The 27,491-nt window shown below is 34.8% G+C and overlaps 1 protein-coding gene across 2 annotated transcripts in view; it reads left to right on the top strand.

Moving 5' to 3' along the window:
- The window catches only part of LOC150074994 (sodium/potassium-transporting ATPase subunit alpha-like), a 219,529-nt gene extending 193,439 nt beyond the window's left edge, over positions 1-26,090 (top strand). The window contains exons 18-21 of one of the 2 annotated variants that reach the window (XM_090388741.1): positions 1,144-1,318; positions 7,293-7,423; positions 16,636-16,737; positions 25,630-26,090. In XM_090388741.1, coding sequence (XP_090244867.1) covers positions 1,144-1,318; positions 7,293-7,423; positions 16,636-16,737; positions 25,630-25,750 — 529 coding nt within the window. In that variant the 3' untranslated portion in view covers positions 25,751-26,090. The remainder of the gene's footprint in view (positions 1-1,143; positions 1,319-7,292; positions 7,424-16,635; positions 16,738-25,629) is intronic. The other variant, XM_090388740.1, reaches the window with a different exon arrangement.
- Positions 26,091-27,491: the final 1,401 nt, after the last annotated feature.

Raw genomic sequence — 27,491 nt, 5'->3', positions numbered from 1 at the left:
CCACTGCACAATTCTGCTCTTATTACAATGATGTTTCAGCCCTGACTTTGGAGATGTTTACCAAGTCTTCTAAACAAACTGACATGTCCTATGAAGTGATTGCAACTATCTGCTTCATGGAACATGCCATTCCACCTAAACTTAAACTATCAGGACAAGAGCAAGGTGTGGATAGAAACATCATTATACTAGAACAGAATTGTCTAGTAGTCAGTTGTGGGACTAATTTTACCTACACAGTTTTAACAACTAAAGGTTTAATACCCAGTAACCATGGTTTTAATAGCCAGTAAACTAACACATTTTTTTATCTGACTACTTACACGGGGTTACGTTCTTTTACTCAGTAATTTATACTTAGTATTCATGGAATTAATTGTGCATTTCCAACAATATTTATGATTTAAAATATTTACAATGCTTCCTACAGCAGCATTTTAAATATTTTTCAATCACCCTGTATTATATATCAGACTTCCCTATTGAACGTTTTTGTATAATTTCTAATGTAATTTAAAGATATAATAGTAAAAGCTGTGCACTCTTGTGGAATTAGTTCTCAGTTTTTCTTTTGAGAGATGGCACAGATGCATGTTTACATCTGAAAATTTCAGGATTCAGTGTTGTAAATCTGAATTTGTTGATGATCTTCTTTTAACCTTATCTATATTCTGCAAGAATTTAACTCTTTGACATTTATTTATACCATAACTTGTCTTACATTTACTAAGCACTTGTAATTGATCTTGACCTCAGTTGCACTTTTGCTCATAATAGCCATAGATCAGAAAAAAAAAAAAAAACATTGAATCAGTGTTTCCTTTTTAGTTTCATGGTGTGCTTTACTTCCAAGCTTCTTGCATGTTAAAAACACTGATATTGCCAATCATAAAAATATCAAACATCAAATTCCACATTATGCTAGCTATTTGCTAGCTAAAATAGAGGGATCCCTGATTTTAATTTCAGATGTTATGGTATTTTAATAAATATTATTTTTAAAATAGTTTTTATGAATTCACATTCACATTCCTTTTAGTTTATTGGCAAATATGCCAATAAACTAAAAGGAATGTGATTTTGTTATTTTTTTGGTTAACTTACAAGGCTATAAAATTACAAATAAACCTGCTTTGATTACAGACTAATTTCTATAGCATATGGTCAGATTGGTATGATGCAAGCTGCAGCTGGATTCTATGTCTACTTTGTTATTATGGCAGAAAATGGATTTTGGCCCATGCGCTTACTTGGTTTACGTAGAGAATGGGATTCCAAAGCTGTTAATGATTTAGAAGATTCATATCGTCAAGAATGGGTAAGAAAATTGTCAATGTAGAGCAATATACTTCATTTCTACTTAGAGACTTTCTATTTAAATTAGTCACAGCTTAATTCAGTTAATCTGAGACTATTTCTATTAATTTGACTTACTAAATTAATGATATTTAAAAAAATATTTAAATATCTAATTTAAAGATACACTACAGAATATCTGAAGCTTGCTGTTGTACCTTGTAAAAAGTGAATGCAAGTAGAGTTGCAAATGGATCAGTGTTAAGTTCAGTCTACTTTTAAAATTTGTAACAGAGTTTAATATGTCTTCACAATATGACTTGAACTACAAAGCATAAAATGTATAATCAGTGCTTGAATTGGTTGATGTTCTATCAGCCAAAAAAAAAAAAAAATCTAATTTCACCCATCCACTCGCTCCAAATGTTTGTCTAGTTCTGCTTTGAATCTATTTAAACTATCAACTTCAACAACAACAGATGGAAGTTTGTTCCAGCAATCAACCATCTGCTGGCTAAAGGCAAACTTCCACACATCTACCCTACAACTGTCTTTCCTCAATTTGAATTTATGCCCTCTCAGGCGATTATTCTGAGCAAGAGGAAGAATCCCATCAGCATTGAGCATGCACAAACCATTCAAAGCCTTATACACCTCAATCAGATCATATTGCAGGTGCCTAGCCTCCAGACACTGTAATTTGCAAAACTTAAGCCTTTCTTCATAAGGGCAACCTTTTGTTCCATTTACTAATCTTGTTGCCCTTCTCTGTACTTGTTCCAACATCCTTCTTAAAATGAGGCCTCCAGACCTGTATACAATACTCAAGGTGTGGCCCGACCATTTCCTTATACAAGGGGATAATCACCTCCTTATCCCTGCTAGAAAAATTCCTTTATAACATTGACAAGACACCATGAGCTACTCTTGCAGACTGTCTGCACTGCTCAGAAAACGTCATATCTACCTGCACAATTACCCCCCCCCCAGGTCCTTTTCACTCTCTACCACTGTCAGTATAGTACCACACAGTTGATACATTACTCTGGGGTTACTGCTTTCCATATGCAGTACTTTACATTTGTCAATGTTAAATTTCAGTTGTCACCTCTCAGCCCATCTGCTCAACTTTTCCAGATCCTGTTGCAGCAGCCTACTGTCATTAGTGTCATTAACAACCCTGCCGACCTTCGTATCATCTGCAAACTTGGACATTTAGCCTGATATACAATCATCAATATTATTAATGAATACAGAAAACAATCAACTCCCCACTGGCTGAATTTAAATTTCTGCACATCTGTATTGCAACCATCCTTCCTCAATTTGAATTTATACCTCCCTCACATGTATGTAGTCTGAGCAAGACTAAGGATTCCATCAGCATTGAGCATACTCAATTCATTTAAAGCTTTAAACACCTCAGTCAGATTTCCTAACAGGTGCCTACTCTCCAGAATACAGTAGTGTGTGAAACTGAAGCCTTTCCTGGTAAAAGCACTCTCTTGTTCCCTCACTAACCTTGTTACTTCTCTTTGCACCTGTTCCAACAGATCCACATTCTTCCTCAAATGAGTCTTACAGACCTGTATGCAGTACTCAAGATGTGGCCTAACCATTTCCTTGCACAATAGGTTAATCATTTGCTGATGCTATCGAGGCAGTGTTAGGTGGGTCGGAAAACTGCTAGCTTGGGGGGAGACAAAGACTAACGGATTAACAGTAGCCACTGGCAGAGGTGAAAGAGATTCTTGCACTGCTTCTATTGGAATGAGCAGAAGCCTGAAAAACAAGATGCAGGATATTTCAGAGACTGCTGGAAGTCATTGTGATACAAGTAAACACATGGGTTGTGTTAGGGTAGCTAAGAATAGAAAAAGGTGCATGTATACTTGTGTGTACACCAATGCTAGGAGTTTAGTAAATAAATTTGATGAATTTGAGGTATTACTCAAAACATCAAAGGCAGATATTGTTGGGATATCAGAGACGTGGTGTCACACAGATATAAGGAATGCAGAACTGGAATTTGGGGAGTACAATGTGGATAGAAAGGACAGGAGGGGAGGAGGGGTTATGCTATTAGTTAAAAAACACAAAATCCAAGGAAGTGAAGCCAGTCGACATTGATGGACAGGGCAGTGTCGAGTCAGTTTGGTGTGACATAAGCATAGGTAAATCAAAATTGAGAGTAGGAGTGTGCTATAGGCCTAATGACTCTGATGAGTATAATGAGATACTGTACAGGGAAATAGAATGGGCCAGTAAATCAGAGAGTCTTATAATGGGAGATTTTAATTTCCCAGATATTGACTGGAATTTGTGGGTTGGTCACTCACACACCAGCAGGGCTTTTGTGGATTTATTGGATGATTGTTTTCTACACCAGCATGTTCGGGAGGCAACTAGAGGGAGTAATACTCTTGATCTGATTATCAGTAGTGATTCTTCATGCATTAGGAATCTGCAGATAAAGGGACCACTGGGTGGCAGTGATCACAGTGTGCTGAAGTGGGATTTACTCAAGGAGGTAACTACCATCAGAGGTAAAGGGAAGGGTTTTTGCTTTCGTAAAGGCGACTATGATGGTCTGAGACAGTATTTAAATTCTATACAGTGGGACCAACTGATGATGTTACCAACAGCAAATTCAAAATGGGAAGCATTCAAGGAACTAATCTTGGAAGCTACCAGGCTTTACATACCAACCAAGAAATATTGTTCAAGGTTCAGGCCTAAATGGTTGTCAGATGAATAATGAGACATATGGCAGAGAAGAAAAATGCATGGGATACATACAAATTAATGGGTGACATGGAAGCCTATGATAGATATAAGTTGGTCTGTAACCAAGTCACAAAGGAGATTAGGCAGGCAAAGGCAGATTATGAGAAATCCTTGGCAAAGGATGCAAAGAAAAACAGAAAAGAGTTCTTTACCTATTTAAACTCAAGAAGGAAAGGGATGAATCAGATTGGTCCACTGGATGTTGATGGTTCAACAGTTGAGGATCCAGCTCAGGTGGCAAACAATCTAAACGAGTATTTTGCATCTACATTCACACATGAGGAGTTATTCAGGAAGGGGAATGTCGTAGGTGAAGTAAACATTGGCAGTGGGCAAGATTATTTTCTAATAACTGAGAGGAAAGTGGAGGAGAAATTGTTGAGGATAAACATAAAAAAGGCACCCGGGGTGGATGGGATCTATCCAGTTATATTAAAGGAGGCAGCAAAGGAAGTAAGCAAACCCCTAGCCATAATTACGAGAGCTTCTTTGGACTCAGGGGAGGTACCCATGGACTGGAGATGTGCAAATGTAACCCCAATTCACAAAGGAGGATCAAAGGCTGACACAAGTAATTATAGAACTGTTAGTTTAACTTCGGTTCCAGGAAAATTAATGGAGGCACTGGTTAAAGAAGCACTGCAGGATCATCTGGACAAGAATTCAGTTATAGCTCAGACACAGCATGGGTTTGTTAAGGGCAGGTCTTGTCTGACCAATTTGATTGGATACTATGATGTAGTCACAAAAGAACTGAATGCAGGGAATAACTTTGATATTATATATTTGGATCTTAGAAAGGCTTTTGATACTGTTGCGCATGGAAGACTGCTGCACAAATTGGAGAAGTGTGGCATTGGAGGCAAATTGCTGCTATGGATAAAGGGATGGTTGAGTGGCAGAAGACAGAGAGTGGTAATCAATGGACACTGCTCAACGTGGACTAATGTTATTAGTGGAGTTCCTCAGGGTTCAGTGTTGGGTCCATTGTTGTTTTCTGTATTTATAAATGATATTGATGATGGTGTATCAGGCTTAATGTCCAAGTTTGCAGATGATACCAAGGTTGGCAGGGTTGTTAAGGACACTACTGATACTATGCTGCTGCAACAGGATCTGGAAAGGTTGAGAAGATGGGCTGAGAGGTGGCAAATGAAGTTTAACATTGACAAATGTAAAGTACTACATATGGGAAACAGTAACCCCAGATCAACGTATCAACTCTGTGGTACTACTCTGACAGTGGTAGAGAATGAAAAGGACCTGGGGGTAATTGTGCAGGCAGATATGAAGTTCTCTGAGCAGTGCAGACGAGCTGCAAGAGTAGCTCATGGTGTCTTGTCAATGATATACAGGAATTTTTCAAGCAGGGACAGGGATGTGATTATTCCCTTGTATAAGGCATTGGTCAGGCCACACCTTGAGTACTGTATACAGGTCTGGAGGCCTCATTTCAGGAAGGATGTAGAGCTGCTGGAACGAGTACAGAGAAGGGCAACAAGATTGGTGAATGGAACAAAGGGTTGCTCTTACGAAGAAAGGCTTAAGTTTTGCAAATTACAGAGCCTGGAGACTAGGCATCGGCGAGGTGATCTGATAGAGGTGTATAAGGCTTTGAATGGCTTGAGCATGCTCAATGCCGATGGGATTCTTTCTCTTGCTCAGAATAATCACCTGAGAGGGCATAAATTCAAATTGAGGATGGACGGATGTCGGATAGATGTGCGGAAATTTGCCTTTAGCCAGCGGGCAGTTGGTTTGTGGAATAGACTCCCATCGTTTGTTGTTGAAGTTGATAGCCTAAATAAATTTAAGGCTCAGCTGGACAGGTATTTCGAACGAACGGAGGGGTGAAATGGGAGTAGTGGTTGTTTTCTTTTTTTTTTTTTTTTTGGCTGATGCTGAATAAGCTTGCTTTCTTGCATCATATGCCTCTGCTAATGCTAATTTCCTTATCCCTGCTGGCAAAATTCTAGTATATCTTTGACAGAATCCCAGATATGAAGTTCTGTGAGCAGAACTTCATATCTGACTGCACAATTACTCCCATGTCTTTTTTAATTCTCCACTACTCTGAGTATGATATTACCACACAGTAGTGGTGCATTAAACTGGGATTACTGCTACCCATATGAAGTTGCTTGCATTTGTCAATCTGCCCATCTGCCTAATTTTTCTAGACCTTGTTACAGTAGCACACCTTGATTATTGTAATTAACCATTGTATTGTCTGCAAATTTAGATATTAAGTCTAATGTGCCTTCATCAGTAACATTTAATAAATATAGAATACATGCCCAACATTGATTCCTACGTGACTCCATTAATAACATCTAAGAAGAACAGTATTCATTGATAGCCACTGTCTTTTCCAGCTCGATCATCCCTTTATCCAGAACAGTGAGTGCTCAGCACTCACTAGTAGTGTGTGATTAGAGTGCATGACACATTTTTCATTACCGGTACAATATCTCGAATTCTAACTTTTTAGAATGTTCGAATAGTATGACTGCAACAATACAAGTGTTTGTCAACAATTTCTTTTTTTGTCTCTCATTTTCGTTATGTTCCATTGTTAGGTGCCCCCCCAATAGCTGTGTATGTTGTTTCAACTAAAAGATCAGGTACCTCAGTCGACGCTGTTTTTTTTAGAAACATTTAGATATGTTGAAATTGCAAGTATTCATCTCTTACTTTAGTCATCATAAATCCATTATACCTTGCGTTCCAGCTGAAATTATGAAAATTTATGAATGATCAATAAAATATTTACAATACAAAAGCTCTTAATTCATAATCAATACATATATACAAATCAAAATACCTAAAATAAACGCAAAGGATATTTCACATAAAACCATCTACTGTACATGCTCAGAACATATACCACTTTTTTTTTTATGTTTAGCTTCAACAATTTGTCTTCCCCTTTCCTCTCTGTTATTACAAATTGTTCAGCTCCCTGTTAGAATTTGATACACTTCTGGCATCCTCATCTATAAATTCTTCATTACTAAAAGCAGCACCCCATGCAGGTACCACTCATGGGCAACAGTTTTAAATATGCTGGAGCACTATTATTCTCCCACCAAGTACTAACTTAAGTATTAAAAATGCAATCCTTTATATCATAATGTTATCTGTAATATTCTATAATTGAATTTATAATTATTCCTTTTCCTCTTTTTTTTTTTTTTCTATGCCTACAGACATATTTTAATCGTAAAATTTTGGAATATACTTGCCATACAGCATTCTTTGTGTCCATAATAATTGTGCAGTGGGCTGATCTAATAATCTGTAAGACACGTCGAAACTCTATTGTTCATCAAGGAATGAAGTAAGTTAAGGATTGTTAATTTGATATTCTATTAGCACATTAAAATAAAAAATATTCATTACACAATATTTATTTTTATAAGTAAATAGTATTTGAATATATTGGTCATGCAAACTTTTAAAAAATTTCAGGTTATTGTACTGAAGAAAAATAAAAATATTTCAATATGTGCTTTAGTTTTATAACTAAAAAAAAATCCTCAAATAATGATACACAACTATAAAGAAATCTGTACTTGTCTGTGGTTTCAAAAGAATAATTGTATAGGTATTGTGAAACATTACACTACTCCATAAATCTCTTCTATTTCTGAAAAGAATTTATAAGTGCAGTCTTCTTATGGCCCATGTATATTTATTAAAGGATAACTTTAATAAATATGCAATCCGGCTAAGCAACTTATAAATCAGAATAGTAGTAGACCTCATTGTATTGTAATGTCATCAACTGTATAATCACAGGAGTATTAAAATCTCTAAAAAAAATCATACACTTAAAAACAACCAAGAAAACCTGTTGAGGCTTCTGCATTTTTTGCAAATGAATTTTGCAAAAAAAAAAACATTTACAGTTTTGTAACCCACTGAGTTGAAGTCCTTAGCATTTGACACTTAGGCACAAAAAGGATGTCTTTCCTTTCCTTCCCTTTTCCACTAATCAAATGCATAGAGCAGTAGTGCACAGATTATTCAAGTATGCCAAATTAGTTTATTAAACTAATTTGGATTTGTGTGAATATAATTTGATTTTTGCAATGCTTTTTATTTTGTTAATTTTATACTTTTCCTTGGTTATCAGATTAAAAAAAAAAAAAAAAAAAGCTACATGCTGATATGAAAAATATAAAAAAAACTAATGTAATAAAATAGTACTGCAGTATATGGACTTCACTGAAATACAGATGGTTGCATTTGGTGAGGTTCTGAATATTACTTTTTTTTGTTTAATTTCTTGTTTACTGTGGTTGTTCAAACTTTTTAACTACATATTAGAGCTACCCTGATTTGTTGACCATCACTGGTTGACAGATCCCTAGGAAATCCTACAAACTGAGGCCAACAGTCATCTTTCTATGCAACAAACTATGAAGAGTTCACCATGATTTCCTCTAAGTTTCTAAAAGGTATAAATACTTTAGATATTGATCCCACCCAGGTTTTTAAAAATTCAAAATGTCTGTTTGAATACACTAGTCATATTTTACAAAGCAGATCTTAATTTAAAGCACATAGCCTTTTTTGTTTTCTGAGAAGAGTCCAATGTCCTGTTTGTCTCAACCAGGCTTTCTCTAAAATTGTATATGAACTGAATGATCACTTTGTGTTCCATACTGCATATCAGTTATTCTGTTAATTTTAACATTTTCTTTTTTATGTAAGCCCCCCTTTTTATTGCTCCAAAATAGTCTAAGCCTTACAGAGGAGAAACACTATATATTATAATAAATGTACATTAAATATGAATAAAAAATAGAGTATAATACAACATATATTAAAAAACAAATTGAAATTGAGTGACAAACTTGAAATAATTAAGAAACTAGAAAGTGATGTGAGCAGTGCTGTTCTAATGGAAACATACAACATCAGAAAGTCTACAATTTACGATATAAAAAAAGGCAAAGAATAAAATTCTAGAATTCACAGCCTCATCTGAGCCTTACAATAAAATTGCTGAGAGAAAAAGTTTACATCTGCCAAAATTAGAGAATCTCGATAAAGTGTTGTACGAATGGTTTTGTTAAAATGATCGGAAGGTGTGGCAATTTCTGGGCTGATGCTTATTGCCAAAGGAGCAAATGAATATTGAATCAGAGTGCACATTTAGTGATGGATGGCTTAGGGAATTTCAAGACTCTTCATGGTATTAGACAGTTAGATATTGCTGGAGAAAGACAGTCAGCTGATACACAAGCAACAACAGAATACAGAACAACCATTTGAAAAAATTGTATCTGACTATGACCTTACAGCTGATCAAATTTGTAATGCTGATGAAACAGCAGTTTACTGGAAGTGTTTTCCCACAAAAACTTTGGCTGGAAACCAAGAACGAAATGCAACGGGGTTTAAGCTTAATAAGGAAAGAGTAACTGTTCTTACGTGTGCTAATGCTTCAGGTCAGCATAAAATTAAGCTTTTGGTGATTGGCATATTTCAGCACCCACGGGCCTTTAAAGGAATGGTGCACTTACCTGTGACCTATAAAGTCCAAAAGAATGCTTGGATGGACAGAGATATATTTTGCAATTGGTTTGTTCATGATTTTGTTCCATCAATTCATCAGAACTTGAGAAAATTGGGGAAGCCTGCAAATACAAAGTGCCTGCTACTTCTTGACAACTGTAGGGCCTACCTGCATGAATCAAAATTAGTGTTTGATTGCGGGAATATTTTTGCATGTTACTTGCCACCAAACATAACACCGTTAATTCAACCCATGGATCAAGGAGTCATTAGGAACTTTAAATGTCACTATAAAAATGATTTTATGATGAAAATGATGCATATGAATGTCAACCCTTCAGAATTTCAATGCAGTTTTACAATCAAAGATGCAACATTATCATTCACGACTGCATGGAATTCAGTCAAGCTTGTAACTCTTTTGGCGAAAGTTATGGCCGAACGTGATGTTTGAAGATCTATAATCTGATCGAGATGAAGATTTTGAAGGATTTCACATAAAGCTGAAGGCATCCGAAGTAAAAGAACTGATGGAAACTGTTAAATTATGTACAGAAGACAACACTCTACTCAGACTTAATGCTGATGATATAGAAGAGTGGATATGCATTGAAGATGATGTTGAAGCTGCAGAAACTTTCACTGATCAAGAAATTATTCAAAGCATTATAACTCCTGATAAAGATAGAAAAGAATTATTCAGAAGAATCTGGTGAAGAAAATGACAAAGTTGAAGAAGAAAAGACATCTTGGGCTACTCCATAAAAGTCCATTGAAATGGTTATTAAATTTATGGAACAGAACCATGCTTCATTCTTCAAGACGTCATGCATGCGCACATGGTGCATAAGAATTTTATCACAAAGAAATTAGAGTTGTAAACAAGATGATATATGAAAGTATTTAAAGAAAGCAATAGAAGCGTCAAGCAGTGCAGCAGATAGAGTAGAAGCTGCAAGCATTCCATCCACAAGCAGTGCAACAGATGCAACAGAAATCGTGGAAAAGAACAAATAAATATTTGTTTGTTTTCCAAACTTTATATTTTATATGAAAATGTTTTTTTAATAAACTAAAAACAAATAATTTATATAAAATATGTATCTTCTGATTTCATTTATATACTGTATTTTTCTTTTGCATTGTTCATTTTTAAACCCTTTCAAGTATTACACGCTCCTTTTTTTTTTCTGTGAAAATTGTTTACATCTTTGTTAGATGTTGACTTTATTTTTCTTTAAAACTGTGCATTTCAATATATGAAGCATGCTAATGAATAAACTGTCAAAATTTACCTAGTCATCTCTTCTTTATTCCATCTTAAATTTGAATTTTAAAAATACTGCCTGAGAATTCAGCAAATCTGAAAACCCGGATCGACCCAGCCCCCGAGCAGTCCTGATTTTCGGATTTCTATTGTGTGTGTGTATATATATAGAAAAGATGGAGTTGGTTGCTCTAATACTTTAAAACTACTTGGAAATGGGTGCCATCGAGGGGTGCCGCTAAATTTCTTTCAATTGGCTTAATTTTCTAAATTATTTTAGGAACGTTCCTTCAAAACTACCCTCTTCTTCTTTATCCCTCCCCCATATATATTTTTCTGTTATGTTATTTTATTTGACTAAGTTCTTTTTTACTCTACTGGTTTGTCATGCTACTGTCAAATATCCTATTTTAATTTAGCTTATTATAAGCAACATGTAGTAGTGGATTGTGCTTTTCTGCTGCCACTGATGTTAGCTTTCCTACTATTTTTTTTATATTATTTTAAATATATATTTTATTAATTTCTATCTCTTTATTTAATTTTTGGATTAATTTTATCATTTTATATATATATATATATATATATATATATATAGGTAAGTGGATTGAGCTGCTGAGATACTGGGAAATTTTGGATTGAGCCTCCTGTGTACATAGAGCAGAAAACCTCTTGAATATCACACAAATTTTATAGCTTGCATTTTTTAAATTTGTGTGTTTTTTTTTTATGCATGAACTATTTTGGTCAATATTTGTTTTCCTGATTTATCATGTATTGTGTCTGGGTACAAATGTACATTTGCAGGCTGATTTGCATGTTATAAGAACTGAAAAAGATGGGGTTGGTTGCTCTAATACTTTAAAAATGAATGCCCCTCCCACTTCTATTACATCTGCTTCCTCTACATCTAGGCTATCCATCAACAGATCACACCTATCATGTCCCAATGTGCTTAGCTTCAGATAATCGTTTTTTGAGCACTGTTAAATTAATCATTTACGCATTCATAATTTACATTACTAATTTTTCCTATTCTTATTGCTTAAATTTTTAAATTTAACTATTAAACAAATTTAATAGTTAAATTTGTTGTTTTTCAATTCATGTGGAATGTAACCATTCCTTTTTATTCCATTACTTCAAACATTTGCTGTTTTACGGTTCTGCCAATTGAGGGTTTGCTTGTCCCCAACCTCTATGATCAGTAAAGGGATATACGTGATTAAAAAATATATAAATAAATAAAACAAGGGTCCTCCTTAAACTGTTTCCTTGTCCACTTTGAACTGCCAATCTCACCCTGCTGGTTTTCAAAAGTAAAGTAGCAAAAATAATATTTAAACATTAAATATTATTTAATGCTAATAAATATATTTTAGAGAAATTTGATTTATATAAGGCAAAAGTACCTACATTTAAATAAAAAGAAATCAAGGAACTAGCTGTAATCCTTTGGTAACACAAAGAATTTTATTTAAAAATGAAATATAAAGTTATCCAGCAAGTAACACTAATGTGAGTACAATCTCAGAGCTATATGCACCTAGTTGGGGGGGATACAAGGACTAATAGATTAACAGTAGCCGCTGGCAGAGGTGGAAGTGATTCTTGCACTGCTTCTATTCAAATGAGCAGAAGTCTGAAAAACAAAATGCAGGATATTTCAGAGACTGCTGGGAATCATTGCGTTACAAGTAAACACATGGGTTGTGTTAGGGTAGCTAAGAATAGAAACAGGTGCATGTATACCTGCGTGTACACCAATGCTAGGAGTTTGGTAAATAAATTTGATGAATTTGAGGTATTGCTCAAAACATCAAAGGCAGATATTGTTGGGATATCAAAGACGTGGTGTCACACAGATATAAGTAATGCGGAACTGGAATTTGGGGAATACAATGTATATAGAAAGGATAGACAGGACAGGAGGGGAGGAGGGGTTATGCTGTTAATTAAGAAACACAAAGTCAAAGGAAGTGAAGCCAGTTGACATCGATGGACAGGGCAGTGTCGAGTCAGTTTGGGGTGACATAAGCATAGGGAAATCAAAATTGAGAGTAGGAGTGTGCTATAGGCCTAATGACTCTGATGAGTATAATAATATATTGTACAGGGAAATAGAGTGGGCCAGTAAATCAGAGAGTCTTATAATGGGGGATTTTAATTTCCCAGATATTGACTGGAATTTGTGGGTTGGTCACTCGCACACTAGCAAGGCTTTTGTGGATTTATTGGATGATTGTTTTCTACATCAGCATGTTCGTGAGGCAACAAGAGGGAGCAATACTCTTGATCTGATTATCAGTAGTGATTCTTCATGCATTAAGAACCTGCAGATAAATGAACCACTAGGTGGCAGTGATCACAGTGTGTTGAAGTGGGATTTACTCAAGGAGGTAACTACCATCAGAGGTAAAGGGAAGGGTTTTTGTTTTCGTAAAGGCGACTATGATGGTCTGAGACAGTATTTAAATTCTATACAGTGGGACCAACTGATGATGTTACCAACAGCAAACTCAAAATGGGAAGCATTCAAGGAACTAATCTTGGTGGCTACCAGGCTTTACATACCAACTAAGAAATATTGTTCAAGGTTTAGGCCTAAATGGATGTCAGATGGACTAATGAGACATGTGGCAGAGAAGAAAAATGCATGGGATACATACAAATTAATGGGTGACATGGAAGCCTATGATAGATATAAGTTGGTCTGTAACCAAGTCACAAAGGAGATTAGGCAGGCAAAGGCAGACTACGAAAAATCCTTGGCAAAGGATGCAAAGAAAAACAGGAAGGAGTTCTTTACATACTTGAACTCGAGAAGGAAAGGGATGAATCAGATTGGTCCACTGGATATTGATGGTTCAACAGTTGAGGATCCTGCTCAGGTGGCTAACAATCTAAACGAGTATTTTGCATCTACATTCACGCATGAGGAGTTATTCAGGAAGGAGAATGATGTAGGTAAAGTAAACATTGGCAGTGAGCTGGATGATTTTGTAATAACTGAGAGGAAAGTGGAGGAGAGATTGTTGAGGATAAACATAAAAAAGGCACCTGGGGTGGATGGGATCTATCCAGTTATATTAAAGGAGGCAGCAAAGGAAGTATGCAAACCCCTAGCCATAATTATGAGAGCTTCTTTGGACTCAGGGGAGGTACCCATAGACTGGAGATGTGCAAATGTAACCCCAATTCACAAAGGAGGATCAAAGGCTGACACAAGTAATTATAGACCTGTTAGTTTAACTTCTGTTCCAGGTAAATTAATGGAGGCACTGGTTAAAGAAGCACTGCAGGATCATCTAGACAAGAATTCAGTTATAGCTCAGACGCAGCATGGTTTTGTTAAGGGCAGGTCTTGCCTGACCAATTTGATTGGATACTATGATGTAGTCACAAAAGAACTGGATGCAGGGAATAACTTTGATATTATATATTTGGATCTTAGAAAGGCTTTTGATACTGTTGCACATGGAAGACTGCTGCACAAATTGGAGCAGTGTGGCATTGGAGGCAAATTGCTGCTGTGGATAAGGGGATGGTTGAGTGGCAGAAGACAGAGAGTGGTAATCAGTGGACACTGCTCAACGTGGACTAATGTTATTAGTGGAGTTCCTCAAGGTTCAGTGTTGGGTCCATTGTTGTTTTCGGTGTTTATGAATGATATTGATGATGGGATATCAAGTTTAATGTCTAAGTTTGCAGATGATACAAAGGTTGGCAGGGTCGTTAAGGACACTACTGACGCTATGCTGCTGCAACAGGATCTGGAAAGGTTGAACAGATGGGCTGAGAGGTGGCAAATGAAGTTTAACATTGACAAATGTAAAGTACTACATATGGGTAACAGTAACCCCAGAGCAATGTATCAACTCTGCGGTACTACACTGACAGTGGTGGAGAATGAAAAGGACCTGGGGGTAATTGTGCAGGCAGATATGAAGTTCTCTGAGCAGTGCAGACGAGCTGCAAGAGTAGCTCATGGTGTCTTGACAATGATATACAGGAATTTTTCTAGCAGGGATAAGGAGGTGATTATTCCCTTGTATAAGGCAATGGTTAGGCCACATCTTGAGTACTGTATACAGGTCTGGAGGCCTCATTTCAAGAAGGATGTAGAGCTGCTGGAACAGGTACAGAGAAGGGCAACAAGATTAGTAAATGGAACAAAGGGTTGCTCTTACGAAGAAAGGCTTAAGTTTTGCAAATTACAGAGTCGGGAGACTAGGCACCGGCGAGGTGATCTGATAGAGGTGTATAAGGCTTTGAATGGTTTGAGCATGCTCAATGCCAATGGGATTCTTCATCTTTCTCAGAATAATCACCTCAGAGGGCATAAATTCAAATTGAGGAAGGACGGATGTCAGATAGATGTGCGGAAATTTGCCTTTGGCCAGCGGGTGGTTGGTTGGTGGAACCGACTTCCATCACTTGTTGTTGAAGTTGATAGCCTAAACAAATTTAAATCTCAACTGGACAGGTATTTCGAACGAACGGAGGGGTGAAATGGGAGAGGGTTTTTTTTTTTTTTTTTTGGCTGATGCTTGCTTTCTTGCATCATATGCCTCTACTAATGCTAAAGAACATCTGCTGAGAACATGGAAATTAATAATGAATACAGTAATAGACACTCTTGAAAAACAGACCCTTGCTGCCACAGCTATTTCTGGGAATTTAGACCAAAATATATCTTAAAACATTCCATGCATTCTCTATGGCAGCACCACACCCCCAAAGGCAAATACTTTATTCTGATTTAACCACTTATCACAAAAAAAAATTTAGTTAATGCAGAATAAGAGGTGAGTTGTTTTTGAAGGTGCTTCCAAACCATTGGAATCAAAATTACTATTGAAGTTTGATAACTAAAAACCCTGGAGCTATAACTCTTCAGTCACTTATAGATGAAAGGAATATATGCTCATTTAAGTTATCGTTATTTTATTATAATCAGCTCTTAATTAACTTAAATAACTTGTTGTTTCCAGTATCAGAAATGAATGCCTTTTAAAGACCTGGTAGACCTTCATAAAAGGGATTCATTTTGTGCAAACAGATGATAAAAACTGCTGGGTAAAAATTTCAGAATTTATTGAGCAGTTTTTATCATTAACTTAGTTGTGGAAAATGGGAGACACCTTATGACTAGTGAAAATTTCAGTACAAAACATTGAAAACTGGGAAAAATCCAAGGAAACTGGTTGGTGCATACTCTTGTGTACACCAACGGTCAGAAGAATGATAATTTTACAGCCATACTTCTCTAATTTAACATAAATAATGATGTAGATAGAAATTCAAAACACTAGTGATGAAGATGCTAAAATTGATGAGGTCATCATTGTAATAGGTTTTTTTTTTTTACTAAATTTCACCCTCTTTACTAGTTAATATTTCATAGAGAGTAGGCAGGATAAGAAGAAATTCAAAATTCGTGCTACATACAAAAAAAAAAAAAAAAAAACTTATTAAATGAAATAAGTTATTTTGTTCAGCTTTACTTGATAAGTATATAGTATAAGTAGCTTTTAACTATATCAAAAATTGGTAACGTAAAAAACAGGAATAAAGGATATATATAAAATATGTTGAAATTCAGAGGAAAGGGGGGAGGGGTTCACTTACTGAAAGAAGGCTGAAAATTCTTGATATTCTTGATACATATAACAAGTGTAGATCTTTCCAGTATTACTGCTTGATTCTTTTGACGTAAGCAGATATTTAACTTTTTTCTTTTTTTTTTTTTTTAATAGAAATCATGTGCTAAACTTTGGCTTACTTTTTGAAACATGTCTCGGAGCATTTCTTTGTTATACTCCTGGAATGGATAAAGGTCTTCGAATGTATCCTCTGAAGTAAGTGTGACAGTTTTATTTTTTATTTTATTTGTACTATTATTAGAGTATTTAGTAATTACATAAGGAAAGACAGATAAAGTAAACTAGAATTCCTTTTAATTTTCTTAATTTGGATTAGAAATTTACCCTGTAATTCTGATACTTAATTACTTGAACCACCAGTAATTGCTGCTTTTTTTCCCCATCTTAACTTTATATATACTATTTATGTGGGCATAAAGCATTGTTCATTAACACAGAATTAACAGAACTTATTTATGCACATTAATTTTTATAATAAAATTGACCATTTCAAAATTCTCATCCAGTTAAATTTCATGTTGTTTATTTTTATTTTTTAGAAATATAAAATTTAAATTCTGATCCTGTTAGCTTAATTGAAGCAAGGATGATTAAATCCTATGATTGTAACCAAGGCGAGTGCTCACACACACACACACACACACACACACACACACACACACACACACACACACACACACACACACACACACACACACACTCTCTCTTTCTCTCTCAGCTTTGTAAAAATATACAATTCAACTTCAAAAAAATGCTAGAGTGTAATAGCTGTTAAAGATGACACATATTTGAAGAAAGTAGCAAGAGAAGAAAAAAAGGGCATAAAATATGTACAAAGATTTCTCAACAGAAGCTAAGTGTGTTGTTGCTAATGTTTTATCCTTTCTACTTTAAACTTTTTAGCACAAGATGCATTGAAGGCATATCCACAAGAACTGAAATATATACAGCTATAAATTAGCATTTCATAATTATATATTTTTTTACTAACTTAAATGCAGAGTTGGTTTCAATTGTAATTCGTGTGTATTATATCATCATCGTGATTGTCAGCCAATTTCAATCCACTGCAGGATGAAGGCCTCTCCATCATCTTTCCGGTTCCTTCTGTTTTGTGCACTGGCCATCCATTTACTACCCACGAACTCTTGAATTTCATCTGTCCATCTCTGTTGTTGTCTTCCAGGTTTTCTTTTAGGATTCTCTTGGGTACCATTCTGTTATTTTCTTAGTCCATCTGTCATGTCTTTGAGCAGTGTCCTGCCCAAGTCCATTTTAGTTCCTTAGTTTTGATTTTTTTTTTATCGTATGATGTGAGCAATACACGAAGGAACCAGTTTTTTACTGCTTCCTTTGTGTATCATGGCCGTGAGGTCCAACCAGAGAGTACAGCACCATCAAAATATCCAAGCCTGAGGCGGGATTCAAACCCGCGACCTTTGGGTTGCCAGGCAGGCACTTTACCCACCCAGCTAGATCAGTCGGCTTTAGTTTTGATAAGAATAACCTTTACTTGTGTTTGCTGCCTAATCCATATGTTTCTCTTATCCAATAATTCGTTGGATAAGAGAAACATAATTCGTTCCATTCTTCACTGTGTAGTTTTAAGCTTCTCTTCCATTCTTTTGGTGAGTGCCCACATTTCACTTCCATAAGTCGTGGTGGGGGGGAGTATACATTGGTTCATTATTTTGTTTCAGACAGATTGGGATATTGCTCTTCAGTAAATGAGTATATTTCCTGAAAGCTGTCTATCTGAAATTTATTTTCTCTTGACTTCCAGCCATTTATCATTATTACAACTAATGACTTGACCCAGGTAAGTATATGAATCCACCTTTTCAATTACTGCTCCTTCAATGATTATATTCCTTTCTGTGGCATACTTGTTCCTCATTACTTTTGTTTTAGCCATATTCATCTGTAGTCCAAAATCCTTACTAACTGTGCATAACTGATTAAGGTTTTGATCTAATTCTTCAGGATCATGGTTTATGATCACAATGTCATCTGCAAATAGTAAATGGTTTAGGTACTCTCCATTCACATTGACTTTTCTGTGACCATTCCAGTCTTCTGAAAGCTTCCTCAACAGAGCAGTAAACAATTTCAGAAAAATTGTCTCCCCTTGTCGAGCTCCTCTCTGAATTTTAAATTTGGTACTGTCTTTGTCTAGTATAATAAGGGAGGCAGCGTTCTCATATTAGCTGTGATATGAAGGTGATCCATAGTTGAGAATTCTGTCCTAAAGCCAGCTTGCTCATTCAGTTGATTCTCATCAAGTATTCTTTTCAATCTGTTAGTGATGAGCCTTGTGCACAACTTGTAGATGTGGGACAACCAGCTCTCCAGTTCTTTCTGTTTTGTGCAATGGCCATACATTTACTAACGAACTCTTTAATTTCATCTGTCTATCTCTGTTGTTGACTTCCAGGTTTCCTTTTAGCTGTTCTTGGGTTGGGTAACAGAATATTTTCTTAGTCCATCTGTCACGTCATGTCATACCAATCATATATTGGGAGGTTATATATCCCCACTGTCTTTTTACTTTCATTTCATTTTTTTTTAATTTTGACCAGAAATGCCTTTCATATAAATCTATATTCATTGATTAATTTATTTTTATTTAATTTGCCTTCAATTACACAATCTTGACAAAGGTTTTATTCATCCTTGATCCAGCAGTAGCTGTGCAGGACCTGTCAGATGACTCATGAGAAAAAGTTCTGTGTGTTTTTTGTTCAATGATGAAATCATTTCTTTGTTCAAGTTGTTTTTAAAGCAATATTTTCAGAGTAATTGCATGAAAGAATCAGATGCAACATGGCCATTTTTCCAACTTTTAGTTTCTTTTAGGCACAAAGTTGGAAAGGGGTCATGCTGCACTGAGAAACTAAACACTGAAAAATTGGAGTGTCACAGGTGAAACTCCAATTTTTCAATTGTGTTGAATAATTGCTGTTCTACTTCATTATTTTCCTGGCAGGGTTACTATTAGTTTAGTCTATTTCTTAGAAGTAATAACAAATAAAACCCTATAGATTAAAAATACATAATGTCCATGTTTTTCTAAATCAAGAAAATGCAGAAAGTTATGCTCTAACTTTCTGAATAAAGCATAGTCTTGGCCTTGGTTGGAATAGTTTAGGGCTCCCAGAATAATTAGCCAAAAACAATAAGTGATTGGAAAGAGATGTGACACCACCCTTGAATGGGTTGTTCCTACCCTGCAATTCTTGTAATTATTTTCTTTATCAGTTTGTAAATAAATCCTCCAGTTTTCAGTAGTTTTTTATATACAAAACTATTGAACTTTTTAAATGGCAAGTTATATTCTAATCATTTTACACACACACACACACACACAATTTAAGTTTTATCAATTAAATTGAATTACCTAATAGTTTCATGTTTATATTTTATGATTAATGTTTTAGATTTCATTTTCAGCAGAATTAATAAAGGTTTTTGCTTGTATTCGTAATACAAAAGCAAAACATTTGACCATGTGTGCATGTACAATTTTGAAATTTCATGCTCATCAATTTTCTGCACAGAAGATGAAAGTGACTATTAGTTTCATGTTTATATTTTATGGATATAACTTTTTTCACTTGTAGCAGAATCTTTTTTTTTTTAATTATGTGCAAAAAAGCACAGCATTTTTAAAGTATTTAAATTTTTTATTAAAAACATAAAGTTAGATATAAGTATGGGAATCTATTAAGAAAATATATTATATTGATATACTGTAAGCAGAATTTTAAAAAATCCAAAAACTTTTTTCGATAAATAAAAAAAAAATAAAATAATAAAAAAACATTTGTCACTGTTAGCTGCTGTATGACCCCCATTTCAATAAACAGGAGCATGACCATGACTTGGTTAAGAATTTGTTACTAGTCAGAAAGTGGTTTTCTTTTAGCTGTTCTGCTTCGATTTCATTGGTTTTTGTGAAACTTATCCATTTCTGGCCTGCAACAACTTTACAGTATCCTCAATGTAAGGAATACTGGATTTTGCCATGATGCCCATGATAATTTCAAAAGTCACCACTCTTATACTGCATGATGGAAGAGATTTCATCTTCACTGCCCTGGAGACAAAATATGTGATTTAGCACTTTAAGCTTCTGATAATCAAAGTTGTGATATCACAACAGATGATGAGTCATCTACCACCTAGTATTGCTTGGTGACACAGAGGAGCTGCATTCTTCTGTGATGTGGACACATCTCAACCCATATTTACTTGGTTCGAATCTGCTTAGTTAGATATGAACTACCCATGAACCTTGCATATGGGGGAGTTATATCTAGGATTGCTAACCCCAGGGGCTCATATCTGGTGAGTATGGGCTTGGCACACCCAGGGTCCTGAGCTGGATATCATAATTCTTCTCTTTCTTGGTGATTTCCTTCTACTTTTCTCTCTCTCTCTCTCTCAGGGTAACTCAGAATTTTTTTTGGCTGGTGCAGCATAAGCCTCAGGCTTCCTTGCACCATATGGCTAATAAAATAATAACAGTACAACCATCATGAAGGTACAAGCAGAGGATGTGGTAGTCACAGAACAACCAGACTTCATTTAAATTTGGTCCACTTGATTTACAAGTGGAAATATTAGTTCCATCAGCATTTTAGACTCCCAGGTAGCAAGCTCTGGTAATTATTTTCTGTGATGTCTGTGACAAGCTTCAGGGACCAAAAGTGTAACTAACTTTTAAATCTGTGGATAAAATAAAATATACTATAAAATAAATATTTAAACTATGCACAATAATTAAAACCTGTATAAAATAAAAATTACTCTATTCATTTAAAACTTTAGAAGGTAAAAATCGTATAACACTATATACTGAAATTATAATAAAATAAGTCAGGGTGAGAGCTTTCATCAATTGATATTGTCTTTCTTGGTAACTGATTCTATATCTGCCAGCCTCTTAAATACAGAATCAAGACACAGACACAGCTGTGCAATCTTATGGTGGCATCTGAAGATAGTTAATGATTCCAATTGGAATCTTAAAAACATTTCTAGATGTCGCCATAAATAACCATATGACTGTCTGTGTTTTGTGATTGTGTATATAACAGCTACTAGATATAGAATAAATTGAGGAAAACTATCCATTATTACTCTTTTATCATGGCATAGTTATTTTAGTATATAGTATTTTCCATTTTTAATGTCTGAATTTTAATTGTACATTTTATGCAGATCCTAATTATTGTACATAGTGTAAATATTGATTTTAAAATATTTTATCTGTGGATTTAAATTAAAGAGATTCTTTTTACTTACAGTTTTTGTCAATGTTTTATATAGGGTATTTTTGAAAACTTCTCATTAAACTTTGAGAGTTTGTTCTAATGAGTGACAGATGGAAAAAAAGGGTTGTAATGGATATTATGTCTGGAAACATTTCCTTTCCAAGTTATAGCCCATTGTCTTTTTTTTTTTTTGTGTAGTGAAGATAAGTATGCCTGCGAATAAGTAATTTTGTAAATTTTGTAGGTAAATTTAAATCATTTGCATATCTGACATTTGATAATGTACATGCATGCATGCAAATTTTGGAAGAAATTCATCTACTCCTGAGTAAGGTAACTGTTCTTAAAGTGAGGCATTGGTTTCTCTATTTATCAGGTATACTGAACTTGCCTGTAAGTGACTCATTATTTTCTCTTGTTATTTCCAATCAAAGTGTTATTTTTTACTTTAACTATCAATAATATTTGTCAGAATCAGTGTCCTCCCTGAAATAATTTTGAAAGAAATGCTATAATTTTTAGTGCTTCTTGTAGAAAACACTGAGTTAAAGATATACGTTATACTGTAATGATCACAATGTTAAATTAATTATATCCTTAGCTATATGCAAAAAAATTATCAAAACCTTCAAACTACTTATTTATTGCAATTAAACCCTGCTATTCTTCTGTACTACTGGTTACGCTGAAACTCTGATACAATAGTGGCATGAGTAGCAAGTTGTAACTTACAAAAACACTAGCTAAATTTAAAAAAATAAGCTAACAAATGCTATTAAGCCTATTTAATCTATTTGTAAAGCACAAATTAATATGCTAATTAATCAAAAATACGATAAAAACTGTATAAAAACTTATCTGTTAGCAGGAGCTCAAGAAGTCAACATCCTTACACCTATAATCTCATTCCCAGACCCCCAGATACTATGATGTGGTCACAAAGGAACTGGATCCAAAAAATAATTTTGATATCATATATTTGGATTTTAGGAAAGCTTTTGATACTGTTTCCAATGGATGATTACTGTACAAGTTGGAGCAGTATGGCATTAAGGGCAAGTTGTTGCTATGGATAAAGGGATAGCTAAGCGGGAGAAGATAGTGGTAATTAATGGACACTGCTCTTCACGGACTAATATCATTAGCAGTGTCCCCCAGGGGTCTGTGTTGGACCCATTGCCATTTTCTGTATTTATGAATGATATTGATAAAGGTATATTAGGCATAATGCCTAAGTTTGCAGATGATACGAAGGTTGGTAGGGTTGTTAATGACAGTAAGGACAGTATACTAGTCCAACAGGATCTGGAAAAGTTGAGCAGATGGGCTGAAAGGTAGCAACTGAAGTTTAACACTGACAAATGCAAAGAGCTGTACATGGGTAGCAGTAACCCCAGAGTAACATACCAACTGTGCGGTACTACACTCAGGGTAGTGGAGAATGAAAAAGACCTGGAGGTAATTGTGCAGTCAGATATGAAGTTTTCTGAGCAGTGCAAAAAAGGCTGCAAGGTGATTATCCTCCTTGTGTCAGGCCACACCTTGAATACTGCATACAGGTCTGGAGACCTCATTTTAGGAAAGATGTAGAGCTGCTGGAAGGAGTATAGCAAAGGGCAATGAGATTAGTGAGTGGAACAAAGGGTTGCTGTTACCAAGAAAGGCTTAATATTTGCAAATTACAGTCTGTAGATGAAGCACCTGCGAGAAGATCTGATTGAGGTGTATAAGGCCTTGAATGGTTTGCACAAGCTCAACGCTTATGGGGAATTCTTCCTCTTGCTCAGATTCCATACCTGAGGGGGCATAAATTCAAATGGAGGAAAGACAGTTGTAGAATAGGTTTGGAAATTTGCCTTTAGCCGGTGGGTGGTTGATTGCTGGAGCAAACTTCCAGCTGTCATTGTGGAAGTTGACAGCTTAAATAAGTTCAAGGCTGGAGTGAATGGATGGGTTGGGTGAAACAGAAAGGTTTTTTTTTTTTTTTTTGGCTGATGCTATGTAAGCTTACTTTCTTGCATCATATGCCTCTGCTAATGCTAAATATGTTTAAAAAAAGTCAGATATGTGCTTAAAAAGTTCTCATCACTGCATGTTTTCAAATATTGTAGGTTAAACCAAGACTTTATTGCTGCTAAGTATGGTACAAGTACTAGACACAATAATACTCATTATGGTGACATATGGTCAGGAGTTAAAGCTTCATTTCCTACATTCCCATTTAGACTTTTTTCTTTGAAACTTGGGAGTGGTCTCCGATGAACACTGAAAGGTTTCACCAAGATATGAAAATAGAAAAAATAAAAATGAAGTCCAAATATGTTGGCAGACTACTGTTGGAATCTCATACGAGAGACACCAGTGGACAATGTAATTGGTACTGGCATGTCAAAATGGCACACGTTTCTCATTTGGGGAAAGGCGAATGGGAAAAGCAGCAAAGTCCATAGTCTTTACCAGAAAACATTTGCATCCAAGAATACTTTTGCAGCCATTCATCTAAATCTTTGAGAGAGATGATCTTGTGCTCTTTATGCTTGTTACTACTGAGTAGAAAAGAAACAGAAAAGTACTAAGAGCTGCTTTAGAGGTACAGATGGAGGATACAATCAAGAAGGATCCTGTAACCAGTATGAGATGTATCAGTAGTATTGATTGTTCTACAGTCAACTGTATAGACGATTCATGAAGAGCAACTGTAAACAAATTGATGAATGGGATGAACAGGTATTGTGGGTTTTTTTTTTTTTTTTGGTGATGCTGTATGATCTTGCTTTCTTGTATCATTTGCTACTATTAATACTAAACCTCTATTAATATCATGTGCAGTGAGTGCAGGTACTCTCACAAGATAATTTTCATCCATCATGCTTTGATTAGTGGCTTCTGCAGCAGTGTATTGAACCTTTTCTCCATTTATTGAATGAATCAAAATATGCCATTATGAATTTTCACAATCATCAGGCACAGGAACACCTTCAAGTTATCACTCAGTCTCAACATCAAGTGGTTTCACTGGAACATTTCTACTGGTATCATTGATAAATACCTGACTGGCCCATTTTTTCCCCCTGCCACCAATGCTCACTTGCCAGGATTGCAGATTTTTCTTGAAAAAGGAACTGTCTACATTGCTAGAGCTTCTATTGGAATAATGCCATCAAATGTGGCATCATGAAGTTCCAGCACATTTTAGCCTCATTGCTTGAGAATTTAAATAAGTATTCTCAGTAAGTATCCTGGCTGTTAGATTAGTAGAGTTGGACCAACAGTATGGCCTGCACTCTCTCAGTTTCTTACAAGGAAATCTGAAGACTTGCTTACACTGCCCTGGTTTGTAATGCACAAGTACTAACCATCCATAAAATCTTGGATGGTTATCAAACAATTCAGAACACTGAAAAATTTCAAACCTGTTTCCTCCCACCCCTACCCCATTTCGTGTTTGCAAATCTAATTAAATATATTCAAATTTGTCACAATTTTAGTAAATCCTGATTCTGCTGTTGTTTTGTTTAAATGGCAATGTTAAGTAATAATGTAGTCTTAAAGTTGAGTGGTGAAATGGCATGTTGCCTGTGTACATCTTTATGCTTGAACATGCAGATGTACAGGTATTTGATTAGTGACTGATTCAGGCATGCACTCCAGTAATTCATAGAAGCCACAACAGTTAATGCTGCATGGCCTTTGTTTGAGTGATTTTATTTTTCACTGCAGGTGCTAGGATAACCTTTCTGAGAACTCTTAGAATAATATTATTGATAATGATTGTATTAGCTGTTTTATTTGAATTATGTTCTTCATGCAGGATCAATTGGTGGTTTCCAGCAATTCCTTTCTCCATACTAATTTTTGTCTATGATGAATTAAGAAGGTACATCTTACGGCGCAATCCAGGAGGATGGATAGAACGAGAAACTTATTATTAAATCTGTTGTAATATTAAGTTAAAATCATCTTATGAATATTCTAATACATCATTGCATTTAGACATGTTTTTGTAAATTCACTTTAAAAAATCATCTTTTTTATTATAAAATGTAGATATTTTCTGATGTTTTTATTGGTAACTATGCATTGGAAAGCATAATAGATTTTATAAAAATTTTGCCTGCTTGTAAGTATAGCTCAACATGTAATTAGATATGAGCAATTTATTAAAAAATCAGATTTGAAGATAATAAGTATATAGAATAGCATTCTGAATAAACACTGGCAAACTTTTGATCTGTTCTGGTATTGATTAAAAAAAATTTATATTTTTAAAACCTTTTTCAAACAGTTTGAAAAAAAATGGAAGCATATGGTTGTTACGTCTAATTTTTATATCCACAACTTTTTGTTAGTTGTGGATATAAAAATTTGCATGTTAATATTTTATTTTATTGTAACCTCATGAAATTGAATAACTTTGTACTAGGATGCTTAAAATAATTGGTAACTAATTTGAGCAGGTGATGATCAACAGTTTTTAACTTTGTAATATTATATTGTATCAGGCTTGGAAGTCGTTCAGACTTTTAGACACTCATTTAAAATTGGTAGCAAGTCTGATCATTTATGGTTAGCATAATTTTTTGTATCATGAAATAACAAAATTTTATAATTATGGTTATAATTTCAATGTATTGTACATTATTAATTGACTAAGTATAAAATAAGTTGCACGGAAGGTTACATTAATTAATAAAATAGTTCCTTGTTTAGTCACCAGTTATAATGATTTAAAATTTAAAAAATTAATTTTTGTATGATTTACCTGCATGAAATTGAGTATAGTAGGTGGCATAAAAAGTTAATGATTATTATAAAATTATAGTTAAAGTTATCAAGATTATTATATATCAGGTATACATACTTTATTACCAGGCTTGATGCTTTTATTTATCAAAAATAACATAAATAGCCAAGAGTGACTAAATAGCCAAGAATAATGATGCTACTAAACATTATTTTTAGTATAAAATCGTTCCTTGATACACCATGAAATCTTTGTATAGTAACATCCTCAGGGAGCAACAGAAAAGCAGTGTACTTTTCATTGTGTAGTTCTGCTGTATCTGTTTATACCACACCAAAAATGGTGTGTTTTTTGTTCATAAAAAATAAATAAATATAAAGTGAAAGTGTATTTGAATTATTCTTGCCTCTACTTCTGTCACATTCTGATATTGCCATCACTTAACTTTCAGTGGATGTGGAATAATGCACAGATAGGCTGAGTAAAGTTCACTGCATTTTGATCATCAGTGTATAAAACAGTTTTAATTTTATACTACTATATGCTCAAATGCAGAAGGAAATTCCTCTCCCTACCACTTGGGGAATTCCCATCATAAATAATTCACTATCTTGAAAGTATGCAAGATCCTAAATGGTCATATATTCAATTGAATAAAGAGAGAACTTAGGAAAGAGCTATCCTCTTAGAGTGAAAAAAAAAAAAAAGTACAGTAATCCTTCCTCAACTGTGAGTTGCCAGCTGCACATACGAGATAATGCAGTTTTATATTCATAAATGAAATTTTACAATTCACTTTTTTCTTTTTCAGTATATGCAGTTCAGTCCAGTTTGCTTAAACAAAGAACATGACAGCTGGTGCTCTCACTTCTTGTAGATCAATGGTATGGGTAGTGGGTAGTGCAAAGGGAGGAGATTTGCTTTTATGG

The sequence above is a fragment of the Mastigoproctus giganteus genome, chromosome 14 (assembly GCF_048544385.1).
Source record: "Mastigoproctus giganteus isolate SK-2022 chromosome 14, ASM4854438v1, whole genome shotgun sequence".
Lineage (NCBI taxonomy): Eukaryota > Metazoa > Arthropoda > Arachnida > Uropygi > Thelyphonidae > Mastigoproctus > Mastigoproctus giganteus.
The sequence above is the reverse complement of the archived record's forward strand: the minus strand, read 5'-3'. Positions and strand labels throughout refer to the sequence as shown.